Below are 22,861 nucleotides of genomic sequence, written 5' to 3' on the forward strand. Positions count from 1 at the left end.
TAAAAGAATTTCCCTTTTAATCAATAATGCACCTTTTGTTTTCAGGCCTTTTGTTTCCAGTTTTTTTTATTTATTTTTGTCTGAAGGGATCCTGCTGGCTATATCTCTCCTCTCCTTGAAAAGGTAGATTGATTTAAGGGATATAGTAGTTCTCTTATCTCTTAAATCTCTCTCCCTCTGCAGAAAGACACACTGAACAACTATAAGTGTGGGGCGGACTTCCTTCCCTCTCCACTGGCCAGTAAGCCAGAGTTTGCCCAGCAGGCGAAGGCGGTCATCATCAGGAGGGGCCTGCTGACCGCTGTGGCCATCGCTGTGGAGAATGACCACACTATCGCCTTCCTGGGGAACAGCCTGGGAGAGGTGTACAAGGTAAGGAGAGGGTGGAATGGAATGTGTGGGAGTGGGTGGTTTTTGGAGGTGTGTAAGGTAATGTCTAGGGAAAGTGTACAAGGTAAGGGGCTAGGGGCAGTGTACAAGTTAAGGGGCTAGGGGAAGAGTAGACGTAAGGGGAAGTGTACAAGGTAAGGGGCTAGGGGCAGTGTACAAGGTAAGGGGCTAGGAGAGGATGCAATGATAGAGAGAGTTGTTGGTAGACAGATTATTTTGTTATCTGTGTTGTGCTCCATTGCAGGAGCCTAGCGTGTGTTGAGAAGGAGCCTAGCATGTGTTGAGAAGGAGCCTAGCGTGTGTTGAGAAGGAGCCTAGCGTGTGTTGAGAAGGAGTCTAGCATGTGTTGAGAAGGAGCCTAGCATATGTTGAGAAGGAGCCTAGCGTGTGTTGAGAAGGAGCCTAGCATGTGTTGAGAAGGAGCCTAGCATGTGTTGAGAAGGAGCCTAGCATGTGTTGAGAAGGAGCCTAGCATGTGTTGAGAAGGAGCCTAGCATGTGTTGAGAAGGAGCCTAGCATGTGTTGAGAAGGAGCCTAGCATGTGTTGAGAAGGAGCCTACCATGTGTTGAGAAGGAGCCTAGTGTGTGTTTAGTGTTCTGTGTTGAGTTGTTTGTCTGGTTCTGCCTGGCAGGTTCATCTGACTGCCAACCCAGAGGTGTACAGTCAAGTGCCAGGGGACACCACAGGGAAACGCGTCAACAAAAAACTATTCTTTGACACTAGCCACAGCCACCTGTATATCACCACTGAGAAAAAGGTACAGTCCTCCATTAGCGTTCTGTACAGACCTCCAGACAGTACTTCTGTTTGTCAGTCATTGTTGTTATTGCTGTGGAGAGAGAAAGGGAAAGACCCTGTGTGTTAACTACAGCAAGAGGAAGTAATTTTGATACTGTTTGTGTTGTTGACTGCATGCTACTATAGATCATCAAGATTGTTAAGTGAATTTCAATGCTACAGACATTTCAGTGTTCCGATAAACCTCCAGTCCTGACATGTTTGTATCTCTAAGGTCCCACTGTAATGCTGTTTGTGTGGACTGTTTGTGTGGACTGTGTCTGTGCATTGCTACTGTAGATCACCAAGGTGCCAGTGCAGACGTGCCATCTGAAAACAGACTGCCAGTCCTGTGTGTCGCCATGGGACCCCTACTGTGGCTGGTGTGTTCTGGAGGGCAGGTAAGAAAATACTTTATACAAACTCCCAATCATTTTATGGAGGGAACCAGATAAGCGTATATCTCAAAGCCATGTCCCTCTAAACAGAACTAGATAGGGCATGATATCCTGTCGGTCTGTATCACCGCCTGGTACGGAAATTGCACCGTCCGCAAATGCAGGGCTCTCCAGAGGGTGGTGCGGTCAGCCCAACGCATTACTGAGGGCACACTGCCTGCCCTCCAGGGCATCTACAGCACCTGGTGTCACAGGAAGGACGTTAAGATCATCAAAGACCTCAGCCACCCGAGCCACGGCCGGTTCACCCTGCTACCATCTAGAGGGTGGAGACAGTACAGGTGCTTCAAAGCTGGAACCGAGAGACTGATAAACAGCTTCTATTTCCAGGCCATCAGCCTGTTAAACAGTCACCACTAGTGGCCTCCACCCAGTACCCTTCCCGTAACCTTAGTCACGGTTCCTGTCGGCTACCACCCGGTACTCTACCCTGCACCTTAGAGACTGCTGCCCTATTTACATAGAGTCATGTCTTTACTATGGATTAAATGATATATGACATGCTATTTTATCAAATCAATTCTCTGTAATTAATATTACCTGATTAAACTAATCATGTAAATGTAATTAACTAGATGTCGGGGCACCACGGAAGAATGTTTATAGCGCTGTTGTCTTACGAATAGACTCTTAAAGATCTGGTGGTCTTTTATATCAATAGCAGTCAATTATTAATCGTCACCTTATTCAGCCTCATCTGAACGTCGTAAAATTCTTGGTTATCTTCACGAACCCTGGTTAACAAGCTGAATCAGCAGTATAACATTTTTTATTTATTATTTTACTAAATACCTAAATAATCACACAGATTTACATATACACAGGATGGATCATACATTGATTATTAATTATGTCATAAAAGTGGACGAAACTGATATGACGACTGGTTACACAAAGAAAGGGGGTTGGGTTTCAATGAAAGAGCGGGAAGACTAAGAACAAAAGGATTGGGTCTCTATCGGACCCTGAGAAGCGTGTGTGGTAGAACGAAAATGTTGTAGTATCCTGTCGTTCTGAAGAGATTGTCCTTTCCTAGGCCACGCACGTTTACAGCTGCTGCTGATAACTCAACATCTAGGATGTATCACTTCTTTAGTGAATAAGATGCTATATTCTGGCTGGTGTAGTTGAAATTCTTCCTTCCAGCGTGGCGATCGTCACCTCCACGTTGAAATTAGCCCTTTTAAACGTGTGGACACTAGTCCTCCCGTCGTCGGGAACATAAGTTAATTTCGTTAGGTTGTAGTTGATATTAGCCCTTTTAAAGGTATGGACATCAGTCCTCACGTCATCGGGAACACAAGGTTGACTTTCGTGTGTGGGAGAGACGGTGTGCTTCATAGTTCTCAACCAATGTCTGTTCACTTGGGCAGGGCCACTGAGTGAGCATAGTTCACTTATGAAAACAATTCTCTCATTTAGAAGCTAAAATTACATTTAATATTTTCACAAATAGTTTCATATTTAAACATTTAAATTGCACAACAATTCCATGTGAATCTGATAACTAGAATGTGATGACTTTCCAACATACAATTTATGTCATCCTATCATGAGTAATAATAAAGTACCAATGGACACTTTCAACTTCTTGTATTTACTGACATATTGTTCCGTTCCCAACCTTTTAATGTTACCATACTCTCTCTATGTTAACAAAGGGCTTTCCAAGAGACCATTTTGTAGAGTATGTAGTGGAAATTTCCTGTATTTACCAAATCATGAGAGCAAACCACACACAAGTCAGAGTTATCATAAAGTCCATCTTTAATTAAATGAGCTCCATCACAACCCTGTGACTCTCAGATCAATTCAGTGTCAATAAATGAATTCTCTGAGAGTGCTTACAAAACAGTTCTTAGTATCATTTATAGCCAAGACACACCCATCTCAACTCACATGACGAATAACAGATCTTATGAACATTACAAAGGAAGACTTTACTTGAGAGAGGAGTATTCCATAGCCAGACAGCATTAGCTATAAATTATTGTTCAGTTTGTTCTCCTAAAACGAGGTTCTACTTCTCGTTCTTGGTACAACATAGTACCAAGACATTAGGATATATATCAATTGTCATTTTAGACACTCCCATTCTGGACAAGCTCACAGAGACACAGTGACTGGCACACAGACATTGTGGAGCCAAGAGATAATTGGTTCCCCCTCAATCAATCCATTCACATGGTTTAAAAGATATGTTTACATATGAAGACAAGCTTGACCTCTCCCCTCTCTGCGGCCCAAGTAACTGAACCCTGACAGAGAACAGATAACTGCAACCGGCCAACAGTATTATCCAAAAATAGACATTCTAATGACATATCTCACATAAGCATGCAATAATAATAATAAAACATATTATTTATAAATGTTACCTAAATAATTCTGATTCCGCCACGACAAGTGGAGAGAGAAAAGGGGGAAAGGTATTTATGGGGGTCATAAACCTCACCAACAGGGCAACGTGATGACAATAGAGTCAAGGAACACTGGTCACTTTAATAATGTTTACATACTGTTTTACTCACTTCATATGTATATACTGTATTCTAGTCAAGGTTCATCCTATATAACTATTGCTGTACACATATTTCATATCCTGTCCAGATTGTCTACACACACCCTTATATACATGTATATATATATATATATATATATATATATATATATATATATATATATATATACTGTATATTTATATTCCAGACTCGTTCTGATATTTCTTAATTTCTTTCTTTAAATTTATGGGGATTTGTGTGTACTGTTTTGTATTGTTAGGTATACTGCACTGTTGGAGCAAGAAACTTAAGCATTTCGCTGCACCTGCAATAACGACCAATAACATTTGATCTGATTTGATGGATCTGCTCTGTTTCAACAACCTGGGCCCTTCATAGTGTTTCTGCTTTACTTCTTCATTTCTGTGGCACTGAGAGAGCAGAGTATTTTTGTTAGAGCCATATAAGGAGAGCTGCGCTGTGCTATTGACTGTTATTTATACAATACTGTTCAGTACGTTAACTGATAAAACTCAAATGTGAGATATTTTAATGACAGGAAATGACTGTTATTAAGAGGTCACTATGAGACAGGAATGAATGTGTAACAAGCGGACAAAATGGACAGAGAGCAGTGGCTGATGGGTGTTGGTGTTCTCCAGGTGTACCAGGAGGTCTGATTGCCGGCGAGCGGAGGAGAAGAACGGCTGGTTGTGGAGCCCCAAGCAGCAGTGTGTGAAGATCGTGTCCTTCAACCCACCCAACCTCAGCTGCAAAAAGACCCAGCAGGTAGTGTACTGCACGGGTTCTGGCAACGGCAGTAATCTCCCTCCTTGATAAGAAATAATAAGAATCAGTAACCCTCTGCTCTGAGACAATATGCACTCTATTGATCCTGCTCAGAAAACTGAAAACTGGCTTATTAAAACTGCGGAATGTGCTAGCGCTCAAAGCACCTCTGACTCTGCTCTCCTCCCCCTATCTCTTTGTCTCTCTCTCATTCATTATCTCTCTCTTTTTCTATTTTTCTTGCTTCCTGACTCTCTCATTCTCTCTCTCTATTTCTCTCTCTTTCTCTCTCTTTTCTCTCCTCCCTCTCTCGATGCCTCTCCATCTCTCTCTCTCTCTCTCTCTCTCTCTCTCTCTCTCCTAGGTGGAGATCAACGTGCCCTCCCTCCCCTCCTTCGGGCAGGCAGACCGTCTGTGCTGTGTGTTCCCCTCCTATATGAGTGACGCCACTATGTCCTCTGGCCAGGTCACTTGTGCCCTGCCCAACCCTGTCTCCTTACCATCCACACCTGAAGACCAGGGTAGGTCATCACCCTCAGTCTCCACTGGCACTGCAGTAGGGCCAGGAGATGTTCCTGACTACATGACCTGATCAAGAGAAACTCTGGGCCCTAATTATAGGCTGTAGCTTCTTAAAGCCCAGAGTTGTTCCTGGTCAGGACATGTGGTCAAGAAAAAACTCCTGGCCCTACTCTGTTGCTTTGTTTCATTGACCTTGAAGGCTGTTTTTGGTATATGTTACATTCACTACAACCTGTATCGTCACCAATCACAATGACACTCATTCACCCTGTTCCTCTCTGTGCCTGTAGATTTCGTGGCGGTGCCCATTAAGATCTTTGTGAACGAGTCAGTGGAGCTGGCCACCAGGGAGTTCAATTTCTACAACTGTTCAGCCACTGTGAGGAAAGCAGAGAGCACACCGTGAGTTAACTAGCCCTCCTACTATACTCTGGACTGTACTCTCTGGACTGTACTTTCCTACTGTACTCTCCTACTGTACTCTGCTACTGTACTCTCTGGACTGTACTCTCCCACTGTACTCTCCTACTGTACTCTCCTACTGTACTCTCTGGACTGTACTCTCCCACTGTACTCTCCTACTGTACTCTCCTACTGGTCTCTCTGGACTGTACTCTCCCACTGTACTCTCCTATTGTACTCTGCTACTGTACTCTCTGGACTGTACTCTCCTACTGTACTCTCCTACTGTACTCTCCTACTGTACTCTCTGGACTGTACTCTCCTACTGTACTCTCCTAATGCACTTTCCTATTGTACTCTCTGGACTGTACTCTCCTACTGTACTCTCTGGACTGTACTCTCTGGACTGTACTTTCCTACTGTACTCTCTGGACTGTACTCTCCTACTGTACTCTGCTAATGTACTCTCTGGACTGCACTCTCCCACTGTACTCTCCTACTGTACTCTCCTACTGTACTCTCTGGACTGTACTCTCCCACTGTACTCTCCTACTGTACTCTCCTACTGTTCTCTCTGGACTGTACTCTCCGGACTGTACTCTCCCACTGTACTCTCTGGACTGTGCTCTCTGGACTGTACTCTCTGGACTGTATTCTCCTACTGTACTCTCCTACTGTACTCTGCTACTGTTCTCTCTGGACTCTACTCTCCAGACTGTACTCTCCTACTGTACTCTCTGGACTGTACTCTCTTACTGTTCTCTCTGGACTGTACTCTCCTACCATACTCTCTGGACTGTACTCTCCTACTGTTCTCTCTGGACTGTACTCTCCTACTGTACTCTCTGGACTGTACTCTCTGGACTGTATTCTCCTACTGTACTCTCTTGGCTGTACTCTCCTACTGTACTCTCCTACTGTACTCTCTGACTTGTACTCTCATACTATACTCTCTGGACTGTACTCTCTGGGCTGTACTCTCCTACTGTACTCTCTGGACTTTCTGGACTGTACTCTCCTACTGTACTCTATGGACTGTACTCTCCTACTGTACTCTCTGGACTGTATTCTCCGGACTGTACTCTCCTACTGTACTCGCTGGACTTTACTCTCCTACTGTACTCTCCTACTGTTCTCTCCGGACTGTACTCTCCTACAGTTCTCTCCGGACTGTACTCTGCTAGTGTACTCTCTGGAATGTACTCTCCTACTGTACTCTCCTGCTGTACTCTCCCACTGTACTCTCTGGACTGTACTCTCCCACTGTACTCTCTCCTACTGTACTCTCTGGATTGTACTCTCTGGACTGTACTCTCCTACTGTACTATCTGGACTGTACTCTCTGGACTGTACTCTCCTACTGTACTATCTGGACTGTACTCTCTGGACTGTACTCTCCTACTGTACTATCTGGACTGTACTCTCTGGACTGTACTCTCCTACTGTATTATCTGGACTGTACTTTCCTACTGTACTATCTGGACTGTACTCTCCTACTGTACTCTCCTACTGTACTCTCTGGACTGTACTCTACTATACTCTCTGGACTGTACTCTGGACTGCACTCTCCTACTATACTCTCTGGACTGTACTCTCCTACTGTACTCTCTGGACTGTACTCTCTGGACTGTACTTTCCTACTGTACTCTGTACTCTCCTACTGCACTGTACTCTCTCATTGAAACACAGTCCTATCCCACTCTCTGTACTCTCCCATTGACCAGTGCCGACAACCTTGATGGAAATGAATAGCTGCATGTGCACAAATGAGAGAAAGGTTTCTGTGTGTACATTCTGTGTGATGCATGAATGATACTGGGATTGAATGCACCTCTTGCATTTCCCCCCTTTTTTATTACCAACCAGAGGAAATTGCTTCAGTTTCCTTTTCATTAATCAAAAAATGAAAGTCGATCTCATACGTATATGTGTTTTCTCTTTTGCTGCTTCGAGGGCTGTTTTTTCATCTGGAGGAAGCGTGTGATAAATGGGCTTTGTTTATCAGGTTACAGATATATATTTACCATCAACAATATAGGTTCTACTGTTACAGGAATACTATCATGGATTTACATGTTTTAAAAAGAGATTTCCTCCCTGGTGTGTGTGTGTGTGTGTGTGTGTGTGTGTGTGTGTGTGTGTGTGTGTGTGTGTGTGTGTGTGTGTGTGTGTGTGTGTGTGTGTGTGTGTGTGTGTGTGTGTGTCAGATGTTTGTCGTGTGTGGCCAGCCCATGGGGCTGCCAGTGGAACACCCAGGACCACACCTGCCGGGACAAGGACGACACTGTGTTGGGCCCTCAAATCATCAAACACAGACAGGTAGCTAGGTGCTCCACTAAACAGGCCTAATGTACATTGCATGTATGCTAAGAGTCAAAGTCATGAGTGTTTTTGTATGGAATATCAGTTTGTAAGTCAGCAGATGCATGCCAACTGATAAATGATCAGTCTGGATGACAGTTTGTCTATCGAATAACTAAAGGCATAAATACAACTGCTCAAAATGTAGTATTTCCATCTGTGTTCAGGGGGCAAGATGTCCCCAGTTCGAGAACCCTGATCCTGTGCTCATTCCTGTGGGGTTCAAAACCACCATCGGCTTCGAGGGCATCAACCTGGATGTTTACCAGGTACTGGAAAAAAAGATCATGTCTTATATAGCTGTTATATAGCTGTTATCAAACAATTCAAAAACAGTAGGCGCTAGTTAATTATGAGTCAGACTATAGTATGGTTGAGATGAGGCCTTGATAACTGCTCATGTATGAAGTTCGTTAACTCTCTGCTCCTCTGCTTCCTCCCTAGGACCGGGTGTTCACCATCGGCACAGAGCTGATGAGTAACATGGAGGAGGACGTCAGGTCTGACGATGGCCCCTTCTACAGCTTCAACGGTTTTAACGTATGCCCAGTGCTTCTTATTGCACCACACCTGTCAATTGTAGCTTTCACCACTTCTAAAAGGTGTAAAGGGTTGATCATGTGTTGCTGGGTCATGATATTGTATTGTTTGTTTACGTTAAATGGTTTGTGTCAGTTTGATATTATAGCACCCCCTCATGGAAAACAATCCCAATGTTATTTTAACATCCTCAAACTGTGGATTTTGTGTGATTGGAAAACATCTTAGAAGCACTACAGAGAGATGGGGACCAGCCTCCAGCAACATTATTTTCATACATTGATTTATTCAGCTATTTTGGAGTGGCTGCCAAAGTGTGTATGGGACGGCAGGTAGCCTAGTGGTTAAGAATGTTGGGCCAGTAACTAAAAGGTTGCTGGTTCGAGTCCTGGAGCAGGGTGACTAATTTGTCGATATGCTCTTGAGCAAGGTACTTAACCCTAATTGCTCCTGTAAGTCTCTCTGGATAAGAGCATCTGCTAAATTACTTAAATGTAAAATGAGAACTTTCATCTGGCACATTTTGGAAATGTGAAGTCATTAATCACTTCTTTCACAAACTGTATTAATAATTCATTATTTTCTCCGTTTCTAGTTTTCCTTGGATAAGTCACAGGAGACCAACGTTCTGTTCTACGTGAAGGACAAACAGACTGGCAAGAAAATAGACAGCACGCTGAATGGTAAAGGGTGCATCTTTATGCGACTCTGTTGACAATGTCCCAAAGGACCATGTGGACATAAATGACAACTGGGGAAGTCTTATTGAACACATTTACATTGACACATTTAACGCAATACTTTTTGCAATCGTCTAAGTGAATTGGTCAAACATCATATCAGACCTTGTACTATCGATGACCAGTGTCATGTAAATGAAATGACAGAATAGTCTTGACATTCCAAGGCGTCCCTCTTACCTTCCTTCACAGTGACTCTATATAGCTGCTCGCTGGGCCGTGAGGACTGCAGCCTGTGTAAGAACGCTGACCCTAAGTACAGGTGTGTGTGGTGTGTCAAAAGGAAGTCGTGCGTCTATGAGAAGCTGTGTACTAATGACCAGGGTACAGAGTGCCCTGACCCACACATCACTGACGTGAGTAGCACCCACAGTACAGTAGTTATCTCAGTAGTTATCTCCTAACTATATACTAATAACTTATCTTTGAACCTGCAATAATATTGACCTTTTATTATCACTGACTGACTACGCATGTTAATGATCACTTCATTGACTGCTACTGACAACTGGATCAGTTAACAGACTGGTTATTTGCTATTTAAAGGGGTACCTCTGATCAATGCTCATTTTCTAAAGACTGGACTAGCTGCAGTCCTGAACGCAGTCTTTTCACAGACTGTGGGGTCACATTCTGCATGTGTTTGTGGCTTATTTCCTGGTGCTACTCTGTAAGCCACTCTATACACTGTCATCTAAAAGCTGTACGGTAGTGCAAATCTAAAAGCCTGTCATCTTAAATCTGTTCCCCAATCCCCCTCCCAGATCATCCCTCGCTACGGGCCCGTGAGGGGGGGCATCTCTGTCACCATCAAGGGCTCCAACCTGGGCATCCACAAGGAGGACATCAAGGCCATCAGTGTGGTGGGGGTCCCCTGTATACATCAGGAGAACAAATACGCCGTCTCCACCAGGTAACATACACTGGCAACCCAGTCACCGCTGTCCCCTTGTCACAATAGACGTTGATTGATGTGGTCCTCTCAACAGTAGATTTCGATCGGAACTGTAATCTAGAATGTCTAAATATAATATCTTATGTCTTCCTCCCTGTCTCTCTGTTTTACAGCGTGGTGTGTGAGATCGGGCCCTTGGAACCCCTGAGTACAAACTGGGGCCAGGTGGAGGTGGAGGTAGAGGGAGGGAAGAGAGGAACGTCATCTGCTTTCTTCACATACCGGGTAACAAACCTACCGCACTCCTTCACTTCAATAACACTCCTTCACTTCAGGATGAGAGGGTGGACTCGTGAAGTGGAAAATGCTTTTACATGATTTGGTTATGCTATCACCATTCAATTTCACAGCTATACAGACGCTGTATTACAGAGCTTCTTATCGGCCCGCATGAAGGGCATGTCGTTTAAGTGTAATATCCAAATAAAATTCCTGAATGTTCTGTTGAATGAACTACTCTGGTAATGCCACACTGGCAGATAATGCCCAGTACGATAAGATGAAATTGATTTGTGTGTATTATAGTTTAACAAGGTGCTATACGGCGACTCAATTTCCTCTGGTGCCTTAACAGAATACATTGGAGCAATTTCACTGCCTTTTTTATATCTTGCACGGCTAATGCTTCCCCACAGGGGACCGCCCCCCCTAACTGTTTACTCAGCAAATTGAAGGAAATGTGAAGTGTGGGTGTGTGTGCATTTTGAAAGCCTTGTGGGGGAAGAGATGAGACAGGAATATGATGAGTGTTTTTTACTACCTGATCCTCCAGGACCCCATTGCCCGCTCGGTTCACCCCGCCAACGGCTCCAAGGCCGGGGGGACGGTCATCACCATCTCTGGTTTCAACCTGGACACAGCCACCAGGGATGACATTGAAGTCACCGTTGGGGGGGTGGTGTGCACTGTGTAAGTACTGTTGCATCCTGGGAAGGGAACCAGTGTCAAGAAGGGTTGCGGTTGTCTGGTCTTTAGATCTGTATGTGTTGGCTTTCAGCCAATTCTTTGGCATGACAACGAGCAAAAGAAAAAGTGTTGTAAGCTAAAGTGAATACAGAACTATCAAGCAGGTTAGGGTTGGGGTTGCATTCAAATGTGGGCATGACTTTCTTTAATAAGAAAGCCCTGTATTGACTTAGCTGTCATGGTTCTGGCATGTTAGTCTCCTGTGCACCGTGACCCCGGTTGACCCCTAGTGCTGAGCGGTCTGTGTCGCTGGCTGACTGTGTCCTTGTCTGCAGGGAGACGTTTGGTGCAGCCATCACCTGCAGGATGGGAGAGTACCGGGCGGATAAGGTCCCCTCTGACCTGCTCACAGTGACAGTAAAGTATGGGAAGAGAACCACCACAGCCGTCCCCACAGCCTTCCAGTTCTGGGAGAACCCCACTATCCTGGACCACCACCCCAAGGGAAGCTTTGTGTGGTGAGTCCCAGTCCTCGAGACGAGGCTATTCTCGAGGCTTCCACATTGTCTCACATCAGATAGCACGTCAACTCCGTCTGCACTGAGAAGCGCCGGGTTAGAATGATGCCACCTGTCTAAACACAATAAAGTGTACCCTAGAGTATAGTTTAATGGCATTCAATCTCCAACACACCTGGCTTCCTCTCCAGATACCAGTTGGTAGCGTAAATGTGATATCTCTTCTGTAGATTAAATGTGAATGTGAGCAGTGGGTTAAAACGGTACCTTTTGTCCCTTTGTGATTGTGATGTTGTTTCAGCGGTGGGAGGACCATCGTGGTGACTGGATCTGGGTTTGACCTAATTCAGAACGCTATCATGAGGGTCCAGGCCTCGGCTGACAAGTGGTCCGGCATAACTCCTACTGAGGTATGGACTCTCTTTCTCTGCCTCTCTCTCTCTCTCTGCCTCTCTCTGTCTCTCTCTCGATGCCTCTTTCTCTCCATCTTTCTCTCTCTGCCTCTCTCTCTCTGCCTCTCTCTGTCTCTCTCTCTCTCTCTTTCTCTCTCTGCTTCTCTCTCTCTGCCTTGCTCTCATATTAATATTCAATGTGCTTAATTGGCATGAAGGACAAGGTCAAAGTTATCAAAGCGAAGTGATACTTGCAGTGCATTCAGAAAGTATTCAGACCCCTTGACTTTATACACATTTTGTTACTTTACAGCCTTATTCTAAAATGGATGAAATTGTTTTTTTTCCTCATCAATCTACACACAATACCCCATAATGACAAAGCAAAAATAGGTTTTTAGAAATGTTTTATGTTTTATGATTTATTTAAAAATAAAAAATGAAATATCACATTTACATAAGTATTCAGACCCTTTACTGACCCTTGTTGAAGCACCTTCTTGGGTATGACACCACAAGCTTGGTACACCTTTTTGGGGATTTTCTCCCATTCTTCTCTGCAGATCCTCTCAAGCTCTGTCAGGTTGGATGGGGAACATCGCTGCACAGCTATTTTCAGATCTCTCAAGAGAAGTTCAATTGAGTTCAAGTCTGGGCTCGGGCAGGCCCCTCAAGGACATTCAGAGACTTGTCTCGAAGCCCCTTCTGCGTTGTCTTGGCTGTGTGCTTAGGGTCGTTGTCCTGTTGGAAGGTGAACCTTCGCCCCAGTCTGAGTTCCTGAGCTCTCTGGAGCAGGTTTTCATCAAGGTTCTCTCTGTACTTTGCTCCGTTCATCTTTCCCTCTGGTCTCAGAGTTCCTGTCGCTGAAAAATATCCCCACAGCATGATTCTGCCACCACCATGCTTTAACGTAGGGATGGTGCCAGGTTTTCTCCAGACATGACGCTTAGCATTCAAGCCAAATAGTTCAATCTCGATTTCATCAGACCAGAGAATCTTGTTTCTCATAGTCTGAGAGTCCTTTAGGTGCCTATTGGCAAACTCCAAGCGGGCTGTCATGTGAATTTTAATGAGGAGTGGCTTCCATCTGGCCACTCTACCATAAAGGCATGATTGGTGGAGTGCTGCAGAGAGGGTTTCCTTCTTAAAGGTTCTCCCATCTCCACAGAGGAACTCTGGAGCTCTGTCAGAGTGACCATCAGGTTTTTGGTCACCTCCCTGACCAAGGCCCTTCTCCCCCGATTACTCAGTTTGGCCGGGATGCCAGCTCTAGGAAGAGTCTTGCTGGTTCCAAACTTCTTCAATTTAAGAATTATGGAGGCCACGGTGTTCTTGGGGACCTTCAATGCTGCAGATTTGTTTTTGTGCCCTTTCCCTGATCTGTGCCTCGACAAAATCCTGTCTTGGAGCTCTATAGACAATTCCTTCGACCTCATGTCTTGGTTTTTGCACTGTTAACTGTGGGACCTAATATAGTCAGGTGCGTGCCTTTCCAAATCATGTCCAATGAATTGAATTTACAACAGGTGGACTCCAATCAAGTTGTAGAAACATCTCAAGGATGATCAATGGAAACAGGATGCACCTGAGCTCAATTTCGAGTCTCATAGCAAAGGGTCTGAATACTTACTTATTTCTGTTTTTTATTTTTAATAAATGATTTTTTTTTAAATATGAAAACCTGTTTTTCACTTTGTCATTATGGGGTATTGTGTGTAGATTGATGAATATTTAAAAAAATGTAATACATTTTAGAATAAGGCTGTAACATAACAAAATTTAGAAAAAGTCAAGGGGTCTGAATACTTTTCCCGAATGCACTGTATACAAAATATGAAAACAACAGTGACAACAATAAGAATAGTATATATAGAACTAATGAAAAATAAATATATAACAAATAAATAGAATGACTGGTGCACTTATATTGTCTATTACTTATAATACAGGGAGAAAATACAAAATAATATGTTTCCTTCCTTAGCATTTGGCAAGCTGTGACATACTGTGCTGCCAACTCAATAACATCAGACCTTAACCCAAAAAATATACAGTTTCTGTCACGCCCTGACCTTAGAGAGCCGTTTTATTTCTCTATTTGGTTAGGTCAGGGTGTGATTTGGGTGGGCATTCTATATTGTCTATTTCTTTGTTTTTGGCCGAGTATGGTTCCCAATCAGAGGCAGCTGTCAATCGTTGTCTCTGATTGGGGATCATACTTAGGCAGCCCTTTTCCCACTTTCTGTTGTGGGATCTTGTCTTTGTTTGTTGCATGGGTTGCAGTCCTAAGCTTTTCTGCATATGTCTCTGTCTCTCAGCCCTAAACCTAAAAGCCTTAACCATCCCTTTATCTCAACCACATATGGACTGTTATGGACTCTTCATAACTAACCTGGAAGATTGACGCAGAAAAAGCTCTGATTCATCCAGAAATAATCAATCCAGTTTTACTTAATGTCACACAGTGCCCCCAGAGCTGCTGTAGTGGCCTTGCAGAGAGGACTTAATGTCACACAGTGCCCCAAGAGCTGCTGTAGTGGCCTTGCAGAGAGGACTTAATGTCACACAGTGCCCCCAGAGCTGCTGGAGTGGCCTTGCAGAGAGGACTTAATGTCACACAGTGTCCCCAGAGCTGCTGTAGTGGCCTTGCAGAGAGGACTTAATGTCACACAGTGCCCCCAGAGCTGCTGTAGTGGCCTTGCAGAGAGGACTTAATGTCACACAGTGCCCCCAGAGCTGCTGTAGTGGCCTTGCAGAGAGGACTTAATGTCACACAGTGCCCCCAGAGCTGCTGTAGTGGCCTTGCAGAGAGGACTTAATGTCACACAGTGCCCCCAGAGCTGCTGTAGTGGCCTTGCAGAGAGGACTTAATGTCACACAGTGCCCCCAGAGCTGCTGTAGTGGCCTTGCAGACTCCTGCCCCTGATGCCTTGGGCAGGATAAGCAGCGATTTTATTAATTTCGTTTAGAGGCGAAATGTAATACGGTAATTAAGGTTCCAGGGGATTATGTGGTTAGGCAGCTCTGTTCCTCTCTAACTCCCTAGGTGGCAGCTCTGTTCCTCTCTAACTCCCTAGGAGGCAGCTCTGTTCCTCTCTAACTCCCTAGGTGGCAGCTCTGTTCCTCTCTAACTCCCTAGGAGGCAGCTCTGTTCCTCTCTAACTCCCTAGGTGGCAGCTCTGTTCCTCTCTAACTCCCTAGGTGGCAGCTCTGTTCCACTCTAACTCCCTAGGAGGCAGCTCTGTTCCTCTCTAACTCCCTAGGAGGCAGCTCTGTTCCTCTCTAACTCCCTAGGAGGCAGCTCTGTTCCTCTCTAACTCCCTAGGTGGCAGCTCTGTTCCTCTCTAACTCCCTAGGAGGCAGCTCTGTTCCTCTCTAACTCCCTAGGTGGCAGCTCTGTTCCTCTCTAACTCCCTAGGTGGCAGCTCTGTTCCTCTCTAACTCCCTAGGAGGCAGCTCTGTTCCTCTCTAACTCCCTAGGAGGCAGCTCTGTTCCTCTCTAACTCCCTAGGAGGCAGCTCTGTTCCTCTCTAACTCCCTAGGTGGCAGCTCTGTTCCTCTCAAACTCCCTAGGTGGCAGCTCTGTTCCTCTCTAACTCCCTAGGAGGCAGCTCTGTTCCTCTCTAACTCCCTAGGAGGCAGCTCTGTTCCTCTCTAACTCCCTAGGTGGCAGCTCTGATCCTCTCTAACTCCCTAGGAGGCAGCTCTGTTCCTCTCTAACTCCCTAGGAGGCAGCTCTGTTCCTCTCTAACTCCCTAGGAGGCAGCTCTGTTCCTCTCTAACTCCCTAGGAGGCAGCTCTGTTCCTCTCTAACTCCCTAGGAGGCAGCTCTGTTCCTCTCTAACTCCCTAGGAGGCAGCTCTGTTCCTCTCTAACTCCCTAGGTGGCAGCTCTGTTCCCCTCTAACTCCCTAGGTGGCAGATCTGTTCCTCTCTAACTCCCTAGGTGGCAGCTCTGTTCCTCTCTAACTCCCTAGGTGGCAGCTCTGTTCCTCTCTAACTCCCTAGGTGGCAGGGACTTGGGGCCATATACTACCAGGGACATGGGGCCCCACAAATTGGTGGATGATAAAGCTTACTTATTAAAGACCTCCTCCTCCCCTCCTTCTCCCCCAGTACCTCCAGGAGGCTCTGAGTAAGAACAACACGGTAATCCAGTTCCTGACCCCGGCCGTCAACAGGTCTTCTGAGACCCATTTGTTCAGGACCTTCATCCAGCTGGACAACTGGGGGAGGGAGCTTAAGCCCTTCAACTACCACCCTGACCCTGCCTTCGACCCCCTCACCAAGAAGATCATCACTGAGACCTCCATCATTGTCGTCACTGTGAGTATTAGAGGCTGATAGGGTCCATAAATGTACTATGTTATGTTTAGGCCCAATAATTTTCCTGACCTAGTTACAGGTTACAACTAGGGCCTTGAGTTTTTTCCGGTTCCTCCTGACTCATAGTTACAGTATGTTGTTACCTATAATACGTCCAATAGTTCCTTACCATGTTCCACTTCCAGGGCCGAGGTTTTGAAAAAGCCATGACAGCCAAAGAGGCCCAGGCGTTTGTGGGGGATGTCCCGTGCTATGTCAACGCCCTCCAGGATGACAAGCTGTTCTTGGATCCCCCGTCCAGCCAGCCCCAGGCCCGCTCCAAACGCCACCGTAGACGCAGAGACACCAGCTCCGACACATTGGACCTGCTGGTGAGAATACACACACACACACACACACACACACACACACACACACACACACATGGGACCATACAGATGCATGGATCTGTCTTTGCTATCTTTTAACTTATCTGCAGTTTCCTAAAGATGAGTAATTGAAATCTGCTTGCCAAAATAGATCCAGAGTAACTTGGTGTCTGTCAGGGCAACTTAATGTTAACAGTTGCCAATAATGCTTTGAATGCATTCTTCTATCTACAGTTTTGGTGATAATAACGCTGCTGCTGCTAACTGTGTGTGTTCCAGATTAAGTTTGGGAATGGCGAGTGGGTGGTGGGCTCTGTGCACTACGAGAGCAATAATGAGGTTCCTCTCTTCATCATCATCCCTGCTGTCATCATCCCCATGCTGCTCATCATCCTCGTCTCCGTCTACTGCTACAGGTAGGCTAGATAACCAGAATACAGGACAGTTACAAAATACCACCTCAAGGCTACATAACCAGAATACAGGACAGTTACAAAATGCCACCTTAAGGCTAGATAACCAGAATACAGGACAGTTACAAAATACCACCTCAAGGCTAGATAACCAGAATGCAGGACAGTTACAAAATGCCACCTTAAGGCTAGATAACCAGAATACAGGACAGTTACAAAATGCCACCTTTAGGCTAGATAACCAGAATACAGGATAGTTACACCATACCACCTCAAGGCTAGATAACCAGAATACAGGACAGTTACAAAATGCCACCTTAAGGCTAGATAACCAAAATACAGGACAGTTACACCATACCACCTTTAGGCTAGATAACCAGAATACAGGACAGTTACAAAATGCCACCTTAAGGCTAGATAACCAGAATACAGGACAGTTACAAAATGCCACCTTTAGGCTAGATAACCAGAATACAGGACAGTTACACCATACCACCTTTAGGCTAGATAACCAGAATACAGGACAGTTACAAAATGCCACCTTAAGGCTAGATAACCAGAATACAGGACAGTTACAAAATGCCACCTTAAGGCTAGATAACCAGAATACAGGACAGTTACAAAATGCCACCTTTAGGCTAGATAACCAGAATACAGGACAGTTACAAAATGCCACCTTAAGGCTAGATAACCAGAATACAGGACAGTTACAAAATGCCACCTTTAGGCTAGATAACCAGAATACAGGATAGTTACACCATACCACCTCAAGGCTAGATAACCAGAATACAGGACAGTTACAAAATGCCACCTTAAGGCTAGATAACCAAAATACAGGACAGTTACACCATACCACCTTTAGGCTAGATAACCAGAATACAGGACAGTTACAAAATGCCACCTTAAGGCTAGATAACCAGAATACAGGACAGTTACAAAATGCCACCTTTAGGCTAGATAACCAGAATACAGGACAGTTACACCATACCACCTTTAGGCTAGATAACCAGAATACAGGACAGTTACAAAATGCCACCTTAAGGCTAGATAACCAGAATACAGGACAGTTACAAAATGCCACCTTAAGGCTAGATAACCAGAATACAGGACAGTTACAAAATGCCACCTTTAGGCTAGATAACCAGAATACAGGACAGTTACAAAATGCCACCTTAAGGCTACATAACCAGAATACAGGACAGTTACACCATACCACCTTAAGGCTAGATAACCAGAATACAGGACAGTTACAAAATGCCACCTTAAGGCTAGATAACCAGAATACAGGACAGTTACACCATACCACCTTAAGGCTAGATAACCAGAATACAGGACAGTTACACCATACCACCTTAAGGCTACATAACCAGAATACAGGACAGTTACAAAATGCCACCTTAAGGCTACATAACCAGAATACAGGACAGTTACAAAATGCCACCTTTAGGCTACATAACCAGAATACAGGACAGTTACACCATACCACCTTAAGGCTAGATAACCAGAATACAGGACAGTTACACCATACCACCTTAAGGCTACATAACCAGAATACAGGACAGTTACAAAATGCCACCTTTAGGCTAGATAACCAGAATACAGGACAGTTACACCATACCACCTTTAGGCTAGATAACCAGAATACAGGACAGTTACACCATACCACCTTTAGGCTAGATAACCAGAATCAGAACAGTTACACCATACCACCTTTAGGCTAGATAACCAGAATCAGAACAGTTACACCATACCACCTTAAGGCTAGATAACCAGAATACAGGACAGTTACACCATACAGTTCCACCTTTAGGCTAGATAACCAGAATACAGGACAGTTACACCATACCACCTTTAGGCTAGATAACCAGAATACAGGACAGTTACACCATACCACCTTAAGGCTACATAACCAGAATACAGAACAGTTACACCATACCACCTTAAGGCTAGATAACCAGAATACAGGACAGTTACAAAATGCCACCTTAAGGCTAGATAACCAGAATACAGGACAGTTACACCATACCACCTTAAGGCTAGATAACCAGAATACAGGACAGTTACAAAATGCCACCTTTAGGCTAGATAACCAGAATACAGGACAGTTACACCATACCACCTTAAGGCTAGATAACCAGAATACAGGACAGTTACAAAATGCCACCTTTAGGCTACATAACCAGAATACAGGACAGTTACACCATACCACCTTAAGGCTACATAACCAGAATACAGAACAGTTACACCATACCACCTTAAGGCTAGATAACCAGAATACAGGACAGTTACGCCATACAGTTCCACCTTAAGGTTAGATAACCAGAATACAGGACAGTTACACCATACCACCTTTAGGCTAGATAACCAGAATACAGGACAGTTACACCATACCACCTTAAGGCTACATAACCAGAATACAGAACAGTTACACCATACCACCTTAAGGCTAGATAACCAGAATACAGGACAGTTACAAAATGCCACCTTTAGGCTACATAACCAGAATACAGGACAGTTACACCATACCACCTTAAGGCTACATAACCAGAATACAGGACAGTTACACCATACCACCTTAAGGCTAGATAACCAGAATACAGGACAGTTACACCATACCACCTTTAGGCTAGATAACCAGAATACAGGACAGTTACACCATACCACCTTAAGGCTACATAACCAGAATACAGAACAGTTACACCATACCACCTTAAGGCTAGATAACCAGAATACAGGACAGTTACAAAATGCCACCTTAAGGCTAGATAACCAGAATACAGGACAGTTACACCATACAGTTCCACCTTTAGGCTACATAACCAGAATACAGGACAGTTACACCATACCACCTTAAGGCTAGATAACCAGAATACAGGACAGTTACACCATACCACCTTAAGGCTACATAACCAGAATACAGAACAGTTACACCATACCACCTTAAGGCTACATAACCAGAATACAGAACAGTTACACCATACCGCCTTAAGGCTAGATAACCAGAATACAGGACAGTTACACCATACCACCTTTAGGCTAGATAACCAGAATCAGAACAGTTACACCATACCACCTTAAGGCTAGATAACCAGAATGCAGGACAGTTACACCATACCACCTTTAGGCTAGATAACCAGAATACAGGACAGTTACACCATACCACCTTAAGGCTACATAACCAGAATACAGGACAGTTACACCATACAGTTCCACATTTAGGCTAGATAACCAACATACAAGACAGTTACACCATACAGTTCCACCTTTAGGCTAGATAACCAGAATACAGGACAGTTACACCATACCACCTTTAGGCTAGATAACCAGAATACAGGACAGTTACACCATACCACCTTAAGGATAGATAACCAGAATACAGGACAGTTACACCATACAGTTCAACCTTTAGGCTAGATAACCAGAATACAGGACAGTTACACCATACAGTTCCACCTTTAGGCTAGATAACCAACATACAGGACAGTTACACCATACAGTTCCACCTTTAGGCTAGATAACCAGAATACAGGACAGTTACACCATACTACCTTTCTCCATGACCAACATACAGGACAGTTGCACCATACAGTTCCACCTTTATGCTAGATAACCAACATACAGGACAGTTACACCATACCACCTTTCTCCATTACCAACATAAAGGACAGTACACCATACCACCTTTCTCCATGGATGTGGGGGTGACAACTTCATTTGGTGTCAAGGGATCCAAGCCAGCCAAATGGTGCGCAATACACACAAATGTACAATGTTACATGAGTTAGTGTTCATGTTGGTGTCGGTTTTTGTCTCTGTTCATTGCTCTGCCCATGTTAATGATTGTGTTGTGTGCACAGGAGGAAGAGCCAGCAGGCTGAAAGAGAGTATGAGAAGGTGAAACACCAACTGGAGAATTTGGAGGAGAGTGTACGAGACCGCTGCAAGAAAGAGTTCACAGGTACTACATTATAACCACAGCTGTCAAGCATAATTGTCTAAGGCCACCAAGGGTCTTCATTACACTTCATTAAACCTCATATTACGTACTTCATCTACACATCCATACATCTATGTATCTTCATCAAGACATGATTTAAAGTAACGAATATGGTAGTTTATGTTTGTGTTGCTTAAAAGTCTCAGGATGAGAACATGTGCAAGGTACTCAGACATTTGTCCTTTGCCTTCCCAGACCTGATGATAGAGATGGAGGACCATACCAACGAACTTAGCGAGGGGCGAATCCCCTTCCTGGACTATAAGACCTACACGGACCGCGTCTTCTTCCTGCCCTCCAAGGACGGGGCCAATGATGTGATGATCACGGGCAAGCTGGACATCCCTGAGGCACGGAAGGCCATCGTGGGCCAGGCCCTCAACCAGTTCTCTAACCTGCTTAACTCCAAGACCTTTCTCATCAATGTAAAGCCCCTTCAGACCACTTAACTGTCTTTGTAATGGTGCATCTATGGCTGGCTCTTTTGTCTCCTTTCCTTCATCTAAAACCCTAGTAGGGCAGAAGAAGTAAAGGAGACATGGAGAGATGGCTATTTCAGATTATTGCAATCTCCCTTCAATTGTTTACTGTTAAAGATTTATCCACAGTTTATGTTAACTGGATTACCATTAACTGCATATTCTGTTAAACTCCACTGTGTGTGTAGTTCATCAAGACCTTGGAAGGACGTCCAGACTTCAACGCCCGGGCCAAGGTGTACTTTGCATCCCTGCTGACGGTGGCTCTGCATGGGAAGCTGGAGTACTACACGGACATCATGAGGACCCTGCTGCTGGAACTCATGGGGAACTATGTCGACAGCAAGAACCCCAAACTCATGCTGCGCAGGTTGGGACCACCAACCGCTGTCACTTACAGTAGCTACCATTCCTCAAAGTAGTTCTGGTAGTTCTACCTATCGTAGATTTAGTTCTGGTAGCTCTACCTATCTTAGATTTAGTTCTGGTAGCTCTACCTATCATAGATTTTAGTTCAGGTAGCTCTACCTATATTATATTTAGTTCTGGTAGCTCTACCTATCTTAGATTTAGTTCTGGTAGCTCTACCTATCTTAGATCAAGAGACCTTACCATGAAATGCTTACTTACAAACCCTTAACCAGCAAGGCAGTTTTAAGAAAAATAGAGTTAAGAAAATATTTACTAAATTAACAAAAGTTTTTAAAAAGTAACAAAATAAAATATCAATAACAAGGCTATATACAGGATGTGTGGGCGGGGTACAGGTTGCATGGGGGTACAGGCTGTGGGAGGGGTACAGGTTGTGGGGGGGTACAGGTTGTGGGGGGGTACAGGTTTGTTGAGGTAATTGAGGTAATATGTACACAACCGGTCAAAAGTTTTAGAACACCTACTCATTCAAGGGTTTTTCTTTATTTCTACATTGTAGAATAATAGTGAAGACATCAAACTATGAAATAACACATGTGGAATCATGTAGTAACCAAAAAAGTGTTTAACAAATCAAAATATATTTTATATTTGA

At 44.4% G+C, this 22,861-nt stretch overlaps 1 protein-coding gene across 1 annotated transcript in view; it reads left to right on the plus strand.

The window, feature by feature from the left end:
• LOC139407588 (plexin-B2-like) overlaps positions 1-22,861 on the plus strand; it is a 156,963-nt gene that overhangs the window by 123,753 nt on the left and 10,349 nt on the right. Inside the window, exons 3-24 of the mRNA XM_071151414.1 lie at positions 184-372; positions 1,023-1,148; positions 1,469-1,569; positions 4,790-4,916; positions 5,281-5,437; positions 5,729-5,840; positions 8,048-8,159; positions 8,369-8,470; positions 8,646-8,741; positions 9,337-9,424; positions 9,674-9,837; positions 10,246-10,394; positions 10,550-10,661; positions 11,209-11,345; positions 11,678-11,860; positions 12,162-12,270; positions 16,368-16,577; positions 16,763-16,948; positions 17,225-17,361; positions 21,216-21,316; positions 21,551-21,780; positions 22,023-22,204. Of these exons, the coding sequence (XP_071007515.1) occupies positions 184-372; positions 1,023-1,148; positions 1,469-1,569; positions 4,790-4,916; positions 5,281-5,437; positions 5,729-5,840; positions 8,048-8,159; positions 8,369-8,470; positions 8,646-8,741; positions 9,337-9,424; positions 9,674-9,837; positions 10,246-10,394; positions 10,550-10,661; positions 11,209-11,345; positions 11,678-11,860; positions 12,162-12,270; positions 16,368-16,577; positions 16,763-16,948; positions 17,225-17,361; positions 21,216-21,316; positions 21,551-21,780; positions 22,023-22,204 (3,110 nt within the window). The remainder of the gene's footprint in view (positions 1-183; positions 373-1,022; positions 1,149-1,468; positions 1,570-4,789; positions 4,917-5,280; positions 5,438-5,728; positions 5,841-8,047; positions 8,160-8,368; positions 8,471-8,645; positions 8,742-9,336; positions 9,425-9,673; positions 9,838-10,245; positions 10,395-10,549; positions 10,662-11,208; positions 11,346-11,677; positions 11,861-12,161; positions 12,271-16,367; positions 16,578-16,762; positions 16,949-17,224; positions 17,362-21,215; positions 21,317-21,550; positions 21,781-22,022; positions 22,205-22,861) is intronic.

The sequence above is a fragment of the Oncorhynchus clarkii genome, chromosome 4, assembly GCF_045791955.1.
Source record: "Oncorhynchus clarkii lewisi isolate Uvic-CL-2024 chromosome 4, UVic_Ocla_1.0, whole genome shotgun sequence".
In the NCBI taxonomy this organism is placed as follows: domain Eukaryota; kingdom Metazoa; phylum Chordata; class Actinopteri; order Salmoniformes; family Salmonidae; genus Oncorhynchus; species Oncorhynchus clarkii.